The 15,181-nt window shown below is 37.0% G+C and overlaps 2 protein-coding genes across 3 annotated transcripts; both read left to right on the plus strand.

The window, feature by feature from the left end:
• Positions 1-5,501: 5,501 nt before the first annotated feature.
• Positions 5,502-8,851, plus strand: LOC140885536 (putative disease resistance protein At1g50180). 2 transcript variants are annotated; one of them, XM_073292521.1, is made up of 3 exons: positions 5,502-5,656; positions 5,920-6,981; positions 7,111-8,851. In XM_073292521.1, the coding sequence occupies exons 2-3, from the start codon at positions 5,949-5,951 to the stop codon at positions 8,763-8,765; spliced, it is 2,688 nt and encodes an 895-aa protein (XP_073148622.1). In that variant the 5' UTR covers positions 5,502-5,656; positions 5,920-5,948; the 3' UTR covers positions 8,766-8,851. The 2 variants fall into 2 exon arrangements, with proteins under 2 accessions (XP_073148622.1, XP_073148623.1); XM_073292522.1 differs by lacking the exon at positions 5,502-5,656 and having other exon boundaries at positions 5,804-6,981.
• Positions 8,852-10,601: 1,750 nt separating this feature from the next.
• Positions 10,602-14,013, plus strand: LOC140882465 (disease resistance protein RPP8-like). The gene is made up of 4 exons (XM_073288487.1): positions 10,602-10,727; positions 10,803-11,845; positions 11,959-13,592; positions 13,718-14,013. The coding sequence occupies exons 2-4, from the start codon at positions 10,810-10,812 to the stop codon at positions 13,781-13,783; spliced, it is 2,736 nt and encodes a 911-aa protein (XP_073144588.1). The 5' UTR covers positions 10,602-10,727; positions 10,803-10,809; the 3' UTR covers positions 13,784-14,013.
• The last annotated feature ends 1,168 nt before the right edge of the window (positions 14,014-15,181 follow it).

The following is a 15,181-nucleotide window of genomic DNA, read 5'->3' on the forward strand; positions in this document are numbered from 1 at the left end:
AAACTCTTGTGATCCGTGAATATCTCAAATTTTTCGCCATAAAGATAATGTCTCCAAATCTTGAGAGCAAATACAATGGCGGCTAACTCGAGATCATGTACTGGATAATTATTCTCATGTGTCTTCAACTATCGAGAAGCATAGGCAATAACATGTCCATGCTGTGTCAGAATACATCCCAACCCCTGACCAGATGCATCAGTATAGACAACATAACCTCCTGATCCAGAAGGTAGAGCTAGCACAGGTGCAGTAGTAAGACGTCTACGCAGCTCGTGAAATGAATCCTCACAATCCTAGGACCATATGAAGGAAACATCTTTCCGAGTAAGCTGAGTCAAAGGCTTGGCCAACTGTGCAAAATTCTCGATGAACCGACGGTAATATCCAGCTAAACCCAAGAAACTACGAATCTCAGCAACCGTCGTCGGACGAGACCAGTTCAACACTGCCTCTATCTTACTAGGATCAACAGATATTCCTTCACTAGAAATCACATGACCGAGAAACACTACCCGATCAAGCCAGAATTCACACTTGCTCAATTTCGCATACAACTGCTTATCTCATAACGTCTGCAACACAATCCTCAGATGTTGTGCATGCTCATCCTTGTCATGAGAATAGACAAGAATATCATCAATGAAGACAATGACAAATCTATCCAGATATTTTCGAAATACCTGATTCATCAGATTCATAAAGACTGCCGGTGCATTCGTCATACCGAATAGCATCACCAGAAATTCATAATGCCCGTATCTGGTTCTGAAAGCAGTCGTAGAAATATCTGAGTCTCGTACCCGCATCTGGTGGTATCCCGATCTCAGATCTATCTTGGAGTAAACAGAAGTACCCTGTAATTGATCGAATAAATCATCAATTCGTGGCAAAGGATACTTATTCTTGATGGTGACACGATTCAGCTGCCTGTAATCAAAACATAATCGCATTGATCCATCCTTCTTCTTAACAAACAAAACAGGTGCTCCCCACGGAGAAACACTCATACGAATATATCCCTTATCAAGCAGATCCTGCAACTGCTATTTAAATTCCCTCATCTCTGATGGTGCTAGACGATAAGGTGCTCGGGATATAGGCGTAGTTCCTGGTACTAGATCAATACCAAATTCAACCTCTCGAACCGGAGAAAAACCAGGAATCTCATCAGGGAATACATCAAAAAACTCGCTGACAACTGGTAGCTGATCGATACCCGGACTACTCGTGGACATATCAACTGCATAAATGAGGTAGCCCTCCCCACCTGACTCCAAGACATGACATGCCTTCAGAGCCGATACAAGTGGCATCGGAGGTCGCGCACCCTCACCATAAAAGTACCAGCTATCACCCTCATCCGGATGAAACTGTACCAGACGCTGATAACAATCCACAGTAGCGTGATGCAAAGTCAGCATATCTATTCCCAAAATACAATCAAAATCTGTCATCGCTAATATCATCAGATTAGCCGATAACACATTACCCTCAAACTCTAGAAGGCAACCCATCACTAGACGCTTAGTTACTACCTCCTGCTCCAGAAAGTAGATACAACTAAATCCATATCTAATGATACATAAGGTAATATATGTCTCTTAACAAAATGATTAGAAATAAAGGAATGCGACGCTCCAATATCAATTAAGACAAGTGCAGGAATACCACATAACAGAAAGGTACCTGCCAACATGCGATCGCTTCCCTCCATAGCCTGCTCCTGAGATAGAGCAAATACCTGCCCTTGAGTCTGTGGACGGTAACCAGAAGAACTCTGTGGTGATGTCTGTTGACGTGGAAAAGTAGAAGCCTGAGATCCAACCTGTGATCCCGATCCACTAGCAGAACCCATGCGCTGAGAACAATCTCTCCGCAGATGTCCCTGCTCACCACAAATATAACAAGCACCAGTAGCCTTCCAACACGAAGCCGCAAGATGCTTCCCACCACAGTGGCTGCAAAATTCCTCCTCCTTCTTCTTCTTCTTCCCGAAACGGAAAGTACCTCGCGAACAACGAGAACCAGACGAAGTAGTAGTAGTAGTAGTAGAAGACATAGGTCCAAATTGCACAACAGATTGAGCCCTAGGCCCAAGAGATCCACTAGGCTGTCCTGGCATCATCAATAGTGCCCGCCTATTGCTGTTATCCACTTGACGGCAACGGTTCACCAAAGACTCATAAGATGTTGGATTATCACATACGACAACTTGTGAGTAGATATCTTGATTCAGGCCTTGCAGAAAAATATCATACTTAGACGCATCACTGTCATTGATATGAGGACTAAAAGGTAGCAGATCAAGAAATCATTGCTGATATTGATCAATAGTCATTGATCCTTGCCTCAGAGTCAGCAACTCCATAGATCGTGCCTGTCAAACAGCTGGAGGAAAATACAGTTTCTGAAACTGCTGACAGAAATCCCCCCAAGTCACCTGTCCTCTCTCAGTACGTGCCTGAGTAGCTTTGGCATCCCACCATAAGCGTGCGCGATCCTCTAGAACGAATTCTAGAACTTCCAGTTTCTGCTCCTCAGTGCAATCGAAAGCTCGAAACGCACTCTCAAGTTTAGACATCCAACCTCTTGCTTGTTCAGGATTCTCACCTCCCACCAAGGGTTTCGGTCCTACTTGCATGAACTTATTAATAGAGTAACGAAGTCTACCCTCATGAGGATGATGTCGATCATCCTGATGGCGATGGTGACGATGATGATGACCACCTCCCTGGCCAACACTATCGTGACTCTCGTCAGCCATATCCTGAAAAGAATTGCACATTAAAATCCCAAATGCGCAATAATTACTTAAGATGAGAGTAAATCCCAAGTACTAATCCCAAAATCCATGCATGCTCTGATACCAAAAATATAGTGACCCTGCATGGAATCACCTACTAACTGGCAACTAATAGCATGCATTAAACTTAATACAGCAAAATTCTTAACAGAGTAAAAACGTGCGAAAACATAATCCATAATTTACATAACAGCTTAGGAAAACATATCCAAACTTAAATCTGTAGTGATACAACCATATTGAAATGCTTAAAATAAACTGTCTAAAACATTTATACAGCTAAACAAATCATGTTGTATAAAATCCCCTGAAAAGCTCTGGCTCCCTAATCCTGCCTCGAGATACCGGCTCCGTCCATCCTGCGACCTGCCCCGTGGAATGGGTGTCCAAGATAACAACTAGGATGTGAGCGCTAACGCCTAGTACATAAACATGAGTAAACATATGTATATGATGCATGCAACATGATGACTGGTAAATGGTCATCTGAAAAGTCATGCTCAGTACCGGCGCCACATGAGTGCTGCCACCGCACGGATCAACCTCTGGGTGCAACCACACTCGTCTAATACACCAGAGTAGTCAGACATACATGTCCCCGCCGTCGCGGTACTCTCAGTGACAGACTATTGAGTATAGAGCTGAGCGGCTCTATAATCAGGTATAATAAGGTATATGCTCAACGTGTATGTGCACATGATATATAAATATAGAAAACGGTAAAACATACATCATGCCACATAATAATGCCAAATAAATGCAACATATAAACATGTATACTCGCTGGCAATCTCAGTCAATGTGTATGTACCTAACACCGAAGTCTGAACTAAGCTGGAAAAAGACAACCCCTAGCTGTCCTAGGTCAACTCCCGACCCGACCTGGTCTCAAGTCCGACCCGACCCGACCTGGCCTCTTGGTCCGACCCCGAGCTCTTCCTTCCCGAGCTATTCCTTCCCGAATTCCCGAGCTACTCTTTCCTGAGCTCCCGAGCTACTATTTTCCGGGCAAAGATATGAAGTGAGATGGAAGTGATGTGAAAAAATAACTGAATCCCCAACTCCTATTTATAGACAAATATTTGGGGTGATCGGGATTCTTGAGCTGACGTCGAGACGTCCGAGCTCCTATAAGCACGCCACGTATCAGATGCTTGAGCTGAGTCACTACCATTATTGACAGCTCATGCTTAGGCGCCAACTGTCATTCATGCAAGCGTCCACACACCTGCCTGCCTGTCCTGGAGGGTTCGGGCTTCCCTAATAGCAGTTCGGGATTTCCTAACAGCAGGTCGGGATTCCTTAATAGCAGTTCGGGATTCCCTAGCAGCAGGTCGGGATTCCCTAGCAGCAGGTCGGGATTCCTTAATAGCAGTTCGGGATTCCCTAGCAGCTTTTCGAACTTCCTTAGTAACGAAATTCCCTAACAGGCTAACAGCAGAATTTCCTAGCCGTCGAATCCCTAGCAAGAGAATTCCCTAGCTAAAGAATCCCTAGCTGTATAATCCCTAGCAGCAGATTTCCTAGCTGCTCAAGTTTTCCTAGCTATATAATCCCTAGCAGCAGATTCCCTAGCTGCTCATGTTTCCCTAGCTGCTCATATTTCCTAGCTGCAGTTCAGCAGCTCAACAGTTCAGCAGTTTAGACTGGACCCTTAATCATGATTATCATATTATTATCTTAAAATGGAATCTGGATTACTACAATATCAATGAACTATTTATTTTGTTGAATTATTTTATATATATTTTTTCAAGAGTGCAATTCCAAGTTTATAGTGGAATAACTTTGGAATTAATAAAATTAATATATAAATTAAAGAGTTTAATTTATTATCAATTTTATTGGAGCTTGAAATTATAGGTCCATAGTTCCCCATGCCATCTCCAAATTTAAGAACACTTATGATATAAGTATTAAATTTGTTAACTTGAAATTATTGAATTTTAAGTAATTGCACACTCGTATTTTGTATGAATAAAATTACAAGGAAAAATGTTTTCTTTGTAATTTTAATTACAAAATTATATTTTATCTCAGTTAATTAATTTTGAATTAATAATGCTTATAATTTTCTCTATTTATTTATTAGATAAATATATATGGGAAATGGATTTTGAACTGAGAAATAGATGAGATTTTTTTTCATCTATTTACATTCATGCGTGTATATATGTATGTATGTATGTATATATATATATATATATATTTATGAATACAAGTAAATGATTATATAAAGATATAATCAAGATTGAGTATAAGATATATAATACCTATCCACCGTGTATCACTTCTATCTCATTTAAATATTTAAACAAAATTGTTTTGTTTAAAAGATAGTCTAGAGATCAGATTGTTGAGAATATATCTCAATCAATTGTGATAAGTGCAAATTGCTCAAAAATCTCCAATGCAAACATGTTTTGCTCTGCACTCCTTAGCCATTTTTTTGTACCACAATTTTTGTTAATTTGTACCACATCTTATATAGTTTTGTACCACATCTTGTATTGTTTTGTACCACATTTTATGACTAGGGACCCCAAAGCAAAACATGTTTGCATCCCTTGTGATAATATATATGAAAAGATATGTATTTTCTTTTGAAAAATTTTCGAAAAGAAAATAGTAATATATCTATATATATGTGGTTATAGGAGAAGTAACGAGAAGACGTCGTACTTCACAGTGCATTTATAATACTAATATATTAAGAAAAGTTGGTGACGCCCACGCGTGGTTGATCTGGAGAATAGGCTTGGAAGGACTGCGATATCAACATTCAAGTTTAATAGGCTTGGAAGGACTGCAGAATCAACATTCAAGTTTTATAAATTTCTTTCAATATAGGTATATTTTCTACTTAGTTGATTCTACGTTAAATTAATATAGATATTGATTGTTAAACAATTTTAACAAGAAAATTGTTTTTATTCCATTCGATCTATACCAAGCTTCCGCTACATAATTTTTGAAATTCGGTTTACGAAACCAACAATTTTACTTTTACATATAACATGATAAGGTAGTGTGTCCATTAAAGAAAAAGAATTCGCCCCTTCAAACATTGAATCTGGTCCACTTCAAACATTGAATCTGGTTTTTGATCAAAGGTCTGTGAGCTCTGCAAATTAGGAAGTATATGGCCGAAGCTGTAGTCTCTGTGGCATTGGAAACGCTTGGAAATCTGTTGATAGAAGAAGCAACATTTCTGAGAGGAGTGAAAGATCAAGTTAAGGGCCTTCAAACTGAGTTTGTCAATTTACAATCACTCTTAAAAGACGCAGATCGGAAACAACACTACAGCGAAACAATTCGAAACTGGATCAAAGAGATCAGGCGTCTTGCATACAGAGCCGAGGATGTTCTTGAAGAATATGTCATTAAAGCTGCTGGTTCTGGAAAAGGATATCAGGGATTTCTTAATATTCTGAAAAGATTCGTCTGTTTTGCGAATGAAATGGGAACTTTACACAAACTTGGTTCTGAAATAGAAACAATCAAGTCACACATCACCATCCTCACCGGGAAAATGGATAAGTTCGGCATAGAAGCCATAATTAGACGTGATGATCAAGAGGAAAGTACTTCTGATGACAACAAACGGCGTTTCATTAGAAAAACATATGCTCACGAGGAGCTTCAACATTTCGTAGGGATGGAGGAAGACATTGAAAATCTTGTTTCTCTTCTAGTTTATGATCAAGAAAGTCGCCATCGGGTTATCGGTGTATGGGGAATGGGTGGTTCTGGGAAAACCTCTGTTGCCAACAAGGTTTATAAGCACGTCGATGTCAAAAGATATTTCGAGTCATTTGCTTGGGTTTGCATAACCCAAAAATGCCAAATGGAATCTGTGATGCAAGATATCTTTCGACAGCTTCTCCCCGCAGAAACAAAGAAAGATACAATAGACGAGTTGTTGGAGCAAATTTATAAAGTGCAAATGGAAAAGAGATGCCTGATTGTGGTGGATGATATCTGGAAACTCGATGATTGGAAATGTCTGGCCAAATGTTTCCCAAATGTTGGAATTAGTCACAGCAAAGTATTACTCACAACTCGGAATAAATACGTAGCAGATATCGGATATCCAATTCAACTAAAGGGTATCACAGAGGATGAAGCATGGAAGCTCCTCCGCATGAAAGCGTTTGCTAAGATCGATTTCCAAGGTCAGTTAATCTCTTGATTTATTTAATATTTATTTCCCATGATTTTAAGATCATTTAAAACAGTTTAAAATCATCAAATTATTTAAAATTTAAAAGATAACGCTACATATTTGTCTTGATGACTAGCAGAAGTAGCATGGGATGAATCTGAATATGAGAAACTAGGAAGGAAGATGTTAAATAAATGTGACCGTTTGCCACTAGCGGTTGCTGTGCTTGGAGGAATATTGAGCAATAAAAATTCTTTGGAAGAGTGGGAATTAGCAAGCAAAGATGTGAATTCTTACATAGAGAGAGGTCAAGGAGATGTGAAGGAAGTGTTGGGTTTGAGTTATGATGAATTACCATATCATCTGAAACCTTGTTTTCTTTCTTTGGGGTTTTTACAAGAAGATGAGAGTGCAAAAGTAGAACAAATCTATCATTTGTGGATGGCAGAAGGTTTGATTCAATCGAAACATGTTGGCAATGGCGAAACAATGAGCGATGTGGCAAAGTTGTATTTGTATGAGTTACAATTTCGAAGCATGGTTCAGTTATCTGATGATCTTTCGTTACTCTCTCTTCACGACTCAATATTGGACTTGTGCCGATCAAAGGCTAAAGAGGAGGAGTTTCTAATGGTTGTGGACAAAGGCGATATTTCTCATGATCAGAAAGCATATAGATTGTTCGTGTACTTGGAACATATACAAAATTTCAATGATTCGGACGTTCTTAAGGCGGTAGAAAACAGTACCTCGTTAAGATCTATGCGAATTACAATTGCCAGCTGGAATTCTACATTCTCGATTATTAATCTACCAAAAGAAATCTTCAATATCCCACAGTTTAAATCTCTTCGAACGCTAATCCTTTGGTCTCGTGCTGTTACCCGTGTGGAATGCTTCCCCGAAACATTAGGGAATTTAATCCATCTTAGATTGTTAGGTTTGATGCATTTCCATTTCAACGGTTTTCCATTAGAATCAATCCACAAGCTATCTTTTCTACAAACTCTTGATTTTTCTAATACCTCTGTATTAGAGTTCAAGTTGGCTCAAGTGGATACATTTTGCAATATGCGGCAATTGAGGCATTTGTATCTTCCCAAAAATACTCTTGGAAATATCACAGAAGGAAAGCTCATGAGATTGATGAACTTGCCTCAGCTAGAGACTCTAAGTTATTTTGACAGCGCATATTACGATTCGGAAGATGTCATTCACTTGCAAAAGCTGCGAACTCTTGACAGATGTAGGATAAGTGATGATGAAAGTCTGGTACAAATCACAAATTACATTTGTGGAAGCAATCTAAGATGGATATATCTTACTATTGGACGTTGTGATTTTGATGGTGAGCAGGAGTCAGACCGCGCATTAACAAATCTACTGCAGATTCCGAACGTCACTCTTTCACTTCACATCTCTTATTGTAAATTGTCGAAACTGCCTCGATTAGAAAATTTAGACTTCTCAAAGATGCGTCCAGGCCTTGTGAACTTAACTTTAGAGGGCATATATGAAACAGAGATTTCGGAGGATGTGATGCAAGCACTAGACAAGTTTCCAAATCTTAAAATACTCCAGTTGTGGGGAGTTCGATTCAGCGGGGATGAAATGATTTGCGGCGCTGGAAGCTTTCCTCGACTTGAACGACTTTTTTTGGGTAAAGTTGAAGGGAAGTTTGAGTTGAGGATTGATGAAAATGCCATGCCCGATCTATCATCCATGCAGATTCAGGTATGCTCTGGAATCAATTTAATGATTCCAGAAAGATTGAGGTTGCTTGCTCGGGCGTAATTTCTCCTTAAGATTTGATCAGTTGTAATAAATAATTTAACGAAATGTTCGATCGAATAAATCTTACATTATGACCTGGTTCTGCATTTCGTTACTTGCCAAACATAACTGAATCATCTACTAGTATCAATTCACGGCGGCTTCATACTTAGTCTTAAAAGATCGGCCAAGTTAGACAACCCATCCATTTTTTAATTCCTAGTGGAATCTTTAACCATTGATAATCATACTATGAACTTAGAGTTTTCTGTTGATCAATCTTGAAATATGATTTATCAAAGAGTTATCTTATCCCAACAAACTACAATCAAAGAAATCTCACAACCAAATATCACATTCGCTATTTTTTTTGGAAAGGTAAGACTTGTAATTTTATTTAACATCAGAAATATCAGCATTTACAAGATTTATCATCCAAAACGGAAAATTCTCAGTTTTCCAATATACCGAAAAACTAAAATTAAAAGTTAGAGTTAAAAACATATATTTACGAAATTAATGTAGGAGTATAAATTAAATCTATTAACTACCTAAAAATGTGAATAAAAAGGGTAAGATTTTATCATTGTGAAATCTATCTATCTATTATTTATTACATATCTAAAAGTGTGAATAAAAATGTAAAGTTTTATCATTTTGAAATAACAAATTTGTCATTTTATTTACACTATAAGTAAGGTCATATAAAAATATATAGTGATATAATACAAGTTAAATGACAAAAAATAAAAATAATATACAAGTTACATGACTATAAATAAAAATATATATACCACAATAGAACCAAAAATCTATGAAGCAAGAGCAAGAATCGATTTGTGATGCAAGTATACTGGTTTAAAAGATAAACATGATTGTTTTCGAAAAAAAAAGAAGAAAACAGATAAACGTAATTGATTTTTTTGTGCAGAAGAGAGAGAATGTGAGAGTAAGCTGAGGGTATTTTTGATATCTTGATTAGGGAGTGGAGACTAAAAAGCATGAAAAGTAGGGAGCCCTAAAGATCGATTGGATTATAGAGTGGAACCACTAATATTGAAATTGATTTGTCCTAAAACAATAATTATAAAAGCAAAAGAAAAAGTAAAGGTAAAAATAAAAATAAAAGTAAAAGTAATATACAGTCAAGTTGTCTTTAAAGAAACTTAATAATTGGCTTGCTTTGTTATTCCCACATTATTTTAAAGAAGAAATAACAAAGAAAAATAAATTATTACACTTTTATAGTCATATTCTTTGAACTTAGGTTTGTTTTTTTTCCTTCAATTTTTTTCCTACCGACAGGAGTTTTACTTTATTTATTTATTTAAATAAAAAAGGAAGAAAAGAAAAATTGGTCCACATGCAACATAAAAAAGTGGGGAATCCAACCCCAATAAGGCAATAACTTACCTCACAGCTAATATGAATTATGTAATTACATATGTAAAATGAAACGTGACACTTAAATTTATACATTATTTTTCAAATTACGTACAAACGATTTAAATGCACTTTAATTTTTTTAAAAAAATTAAAGAATATTTAAATTTTTTTGTGATTTCAAAAATAATTTGCAACCGTGTGTGTAACCTTCACTGTAGTCTATAGACATATCACAAGTCATTAATTTTTTTATTTTATTTATCATTGTAGTTCACTGCTGAAGTGATCATATCAAACAAGTTCACAATTTTCGGTGATATTTCGACATTTTCAATCTCATATCAATATTTTCTGGTATCATAACTCTAACAAAATATATGACTAAAAGTCAGAAAACATCAAAGTTAATTAGCGCGCACAAACCAAACTTTTTGAAAACTTAATCAGTGGGGGGAAAAAAAACCAAGATGGGTAAAGTTTATGCTATTTTACCTTTACATATAACATGATAAGGTAGTGTGTCCATTAAAGAAAAAGAATTCGCCACCTTCAAACATTGAATCTGGTTTTTGATCAAAGGTCTGTGAGCTCTGAAAGGTACGTAATGTATAAACGAAATATATATAAATTTAGCCTACTTCTTATATTGAATATAATTTCCCTGCAAATTAGGAAGTATATGGCAGAAGCTGTAGTCTCTGTGGCGTTGGAAACGCTTGGAAATCTGTTGATACAAGAAGCAACATTTCTGAAAGGAGTGAAAGGTCAAGTTAAGGGTCTCCAAACTGAGCTTCGAGGCATAAAATCACTCCTAAAAGATGCAGATCAGAAACAGCACAATAGCGAAACAATTCGAAACTGGATCAAAGAAATCAGATGTCTTGCATACCAAGCAGAGGATGTGCTAGAGGAATATGTCGTTAAAGCTGGGTCTGGAAAAGGAGATCTGGGCTTTCTTAACATTCTGAAAAGATTCGTCTGTTTTGCGAATGAAATGAGAACTTTACACAAGATTGGTTCTGAAATAGAAACAATCAAGTCAAGGATCACCAGCCGCACCAAAGACATGAAAGAGTTTGGCATAGAAGCCATAATCAGAGGTGATCAAGAGGAAAGTACTTCTGATCATGAGAACAAACGACGTTTCATGAGAAAAACATATCCTCACGAGGAGCTTCAACATTTCGTGGGGATGGAGGAAGACATCGAAAATCTTGTTTCTCTTCTAGTTTCTGATCAAGAAATTAGTCGCCATCCGGTTATCGGTGTATGGGGAATGGGTGGTTCTGGGAAAACCTCTGTTGCCAACAAGGTTTATAAGCACGTCGATGTCAAAAGATATTTCGAGTCATTTGCTTGGGTTTGCATAACCCAAAAATGCCAAATGGAATCTGTGATGCAAGATATCTTTCGACAGCTTCTTCCAGATCATGTTGGCGGAGCAAATGATATCAACGAGTTGGTGGAGCAAATTCATAACGTGCAAATGGAAAAGAAATGTCTGATTGTTGTGGATGATATCTGGAAACTCGATGATTGGAAATGTCTCAGCAAATGTTTCCCAAATGTTGGAATTAGTCACAGCAAAGTATTACTCACAACTCGGAATAAATACATAGCAGAAATTGGATATCCAATTCAACTCAAGGGTATCACAGAGGACGAAGCATGGAAGCTCCTCCGCATGAAAGCGTTTGCTAAGATTGATTTCCAAGGTCAGTAAATCTCTTCATTAAGGCCTTAATTTAAGTTACTATGAGACAGAAACATGAAATTATAAAAGTTAACGCTACATATATATTTGTCTTGTATTCATGATGACTAGCAGAAGTACTAGCTTGGGATGAATCTGAATATGAGAAACTAGGAAGGAAGATGATAAATAAATGTGACCGTTTGCCATTAGCAGTTGGTGTTCTTGGAGGGATATTGAGCAGTAAAAATTCTTTGGAAGAGTGGGAATTAGCAAGCAAAGATGTGAATTCTTACATAGAGAGAGGTCAAGGAGATGTGAAGGAAGTGTTGGGTTTGAGTTATGATGAATTACCATATCATCTTAAACCTTGTTTTCTTTCTTTGGGGTTTTTACAAGAAGATGAGAAGGCAGAAGTAGAACTCATCTATCATTTGTGGATGGCAGAAGGTTTCATCCAATCGAAGCACGTTGGCAATGGCGAAACAATGAGCGATGTGGCAAAGTTGTATTTGGATGAGTTACAATTTCGAAGTATGGTTCAGTTTGATGATCCTTTGAAAGCACTCTCTCTTCACGACTCGATATTGGACTTGTGCCAATCAAAGGCGAAAGAGGAGGAGTTTCTCATGGTTGTGGACAAAGCTGGCGATGTTATTTCTGATCAGAAAGCATATAGACTGGTGATGCACGTGGATGATGAAGACAATGATTTGGTCGTTCTTAAGGCAGTAGAAAACAGTAACTCGTTAAGATCTATGCGAATTACAATTAGCGGGAGTTGTTCAGGCTGCTTCTCGAATAATCTACGAAAAGAAATCTTCAATATCCCACAGTTTAAATCTCTTCGAACACTAATCCTTTGGTTTTATAGTTTAAACATCGAGGAATACTTCCCCGGAATAGAGAATTTAATCCATCTTAGATTGTTTGGTTTGATGGGTTTTCATTTGAAAAGGTTTCCATTAGAATCTATCCACAAGCTATCTTGTCTACAAACACTTGATTTTTCTTACACCTCTTTATCCATGACGTTGGTTCCCGTGGATACATTTTGCAATATGCGGCATTTGAGGCATTTATATCTTCCCAAATTTCCAGTTCCAAGACGACCAAAGCTCATGAGATTGATGAACTTGCCTCAGCTAGAGACTCTAAATGGATTTCAAAGCAAATATTACGATTCGGAAGATGTCATTCATTTGCAAAAGCTACGAACTCTTGACAGATGTAGGATAATTGGTGATAAGAGTGTGGTACAAATCATAAATTATATTTGTGGAAGCAATCTAATAAAATGGGTGGATATTACTATTACTGAATGTAATTTTAATGGTGAGCAGCAGGAGTCAATAAGAAATCTACTACAGATCCCGAATGTCACTCTCAAACTTCGCATCTATTATTGTATATTGTCAAAACTGCCTCGATTAGAAGCCGTAGACTTGTCAAAGATGCGTCCAGGCCTTGTGGAGTTGTCTTTAGATAATATACTAACAGATGTTACGGAGGATATGATGCAAGCACTAGACAAGTTTCCAAATCTTAAAATACTGGAGTTGACGAGAATTGGATTCCGCGGGGATGAAATGATTTGCGGCGCTGGAAGCTTTCCTCGACTTGAACAACTTAGTTTCTATGAAGTTAGAGGGAAGTTTGAGTTGAGGATTGATGAAACTGCCATGCCGAATCTATCATCCATGTGGATTCATGATTGCTCTGGAATCAATTTCACCATTCCAGAAAGATTGAGGTTATTTGCTCGCCCGGTAATTTTCTCCTTGCAATAAATAATTTGAGTCAAATGTGTTGTTTACCATTATTATCTATTATGCATTTAGATTTATGAAATATACTTTTAACAAAGTAACCTACTTTTCACATTTGCTTGTAGCTTGGGAGATTTCCTTCGAACCGGACGGAGAATCCGATATCTGATTCGAATGGAGGAGAGAATTAAGAGATTGTTTTAGATCCAATTAAATGAATGGGTAATATTCGGGTATGAGGATTTTTGGGTTTGGGATGGATACGGACGTAGTAACATTCCATCCATACGTATCCGACCCGAATATCCGATTATATATATATATATATATATATGTACATTTACGCATATATTTGTATTAAAGAAATGTTATTCTAATTTTTTTTGTTAAATGATGCAAGCGAAGCCTCAGCATTTTCCTTACTTCTGTATGATAATTATTATTATTTTTTTTTTTGAGGCAATTCGTTTTAAAATGCCTTCCTGCTTCTGTTTCCCTTTTGTGATCTCCTTTCCCGTCTACCTCTAGTCATAAGGCTTTCACCTTGTGACTGAGAGTTTGTCCGAAACTTCCTTTGTAATTCTTTTACTTTTATGGCAGAGGGTACATCATCTAAGGTTATAGTTTGAACCCTGCCTTACAGCAATACAACACGAAAGTTTTCATAAAAGTGAGGTAGGGAATTCAACATGATCAAGGCCTTATATTCATCTTCCAACTTGATTTCAATGTTCTCAAGATCGTCTAGAATCTTGATGAATCATCAATTTGTTCAGAGATTCCCTTATCATCAGAAATCTTGAATGAGTACAACGTTTGTTACATATAAAGTCTATTGGCTAATGGTTTAGTCACATACAAGTGTTCTAATTTGGTCCAAATCCCAGCTGTTGATGTTTCCTTTGAGGTTTTTCTAAGGGGAAGCAAAGTATGATTGCACTCTGAGCCTTCAACATGATCTGATTTTTGGTATCAACATTACACACATTTATCCATAACTCAAAATCATTGCTTCCTGAATATCGAACTTCATTGTTCCCATCTCTGTCGCTTTCCCTTTCCAATTTCCCACAAGAGGCGCTGGTGGTTAAGAAAACTAGCCACAAGATTTCACCAAGAAGAATTCATCAAGCAAGAATCACTACTGCAGGATCTAGAATGCAAAACCCACAAGAACACAGCGCCCTACCCTTGAACACAACACAACACATTTTATGACTGGCCCAAACTTGAGTCTTAGGCCCTAAGAGATGAATTATTGGACTGGAGATGAATTAAAACACAATTTTGGATAAGACAATTAGTGACATTATATATATCAAATAATGATAACGGTCAAGTATATTTGAGAATTAAAATTCATAATAGCACGATGTATATTGACTTGGATACAAGGACAAAGCCAACAATTAGTTTAGGATCTGCGTGAAGTTAATGTAATAAATTATATATTATTTAAAAAAGATAATAAATTTATATGTACTCACATATATATATAACAAAAAATTATTACATTGTACTATTCAATAAAAATGGAAAATTTTTTTTTCTTTGGTCATATATATATATATTTATCTCCTTACGATTTT

The sequence above is a fragment of the Henckelia pumila genome, chromosome 2 (genome assembly GCF_033568475.1).
Source record: "Henckelia pumila isolate YLH828 chromosome 2, ASM3356847v2, whole genome shotgun sequence".
Lineage (NCBI taxonomy): Eukaryota > Viridiplantae > Streptophyta > Magnoliopsida > Lamiales > Gesneriaceae > Henckelia > Henckelia pumila.

Coding starts and splice junctions, on each gene's coding strand:
- LOC140885536 (XM_073292521.1), top strand. CDS start 5,949: ATGGCCGAAGCTGTAGTCTCTGTGGCATTGGAAACGCTTGGAAATCTG. Junction 6,982..7,110: donor TGCTAAGATCGATTTCCAAG/GTCAGTTAATCT, acceptor GATGACTAGCAG/AAGTAGCATGGGATGAATCT.
- LOC140882465 (XM_073288487.1), top strand. CDS start 10,810: ATGGCAGAAGCTGTAGTCTCTGTGGCGTTGGAAACGCTTGGAAATCTG. Junction 11,846..11,958: donor TGCTAAGATTGATTTCCAAG/GTCAGTAAATCT, acceptor GATGACTAGCAG/AAGTACTAGCTTGGGATGAA. Junction 13,593..13,717: donor TGAGGTTATTTGCTCGCCCG/GTAATTTTCTCC, acceptor ATTTGCTTGTAG/CTTGGGAGATTTCCTTCGAA.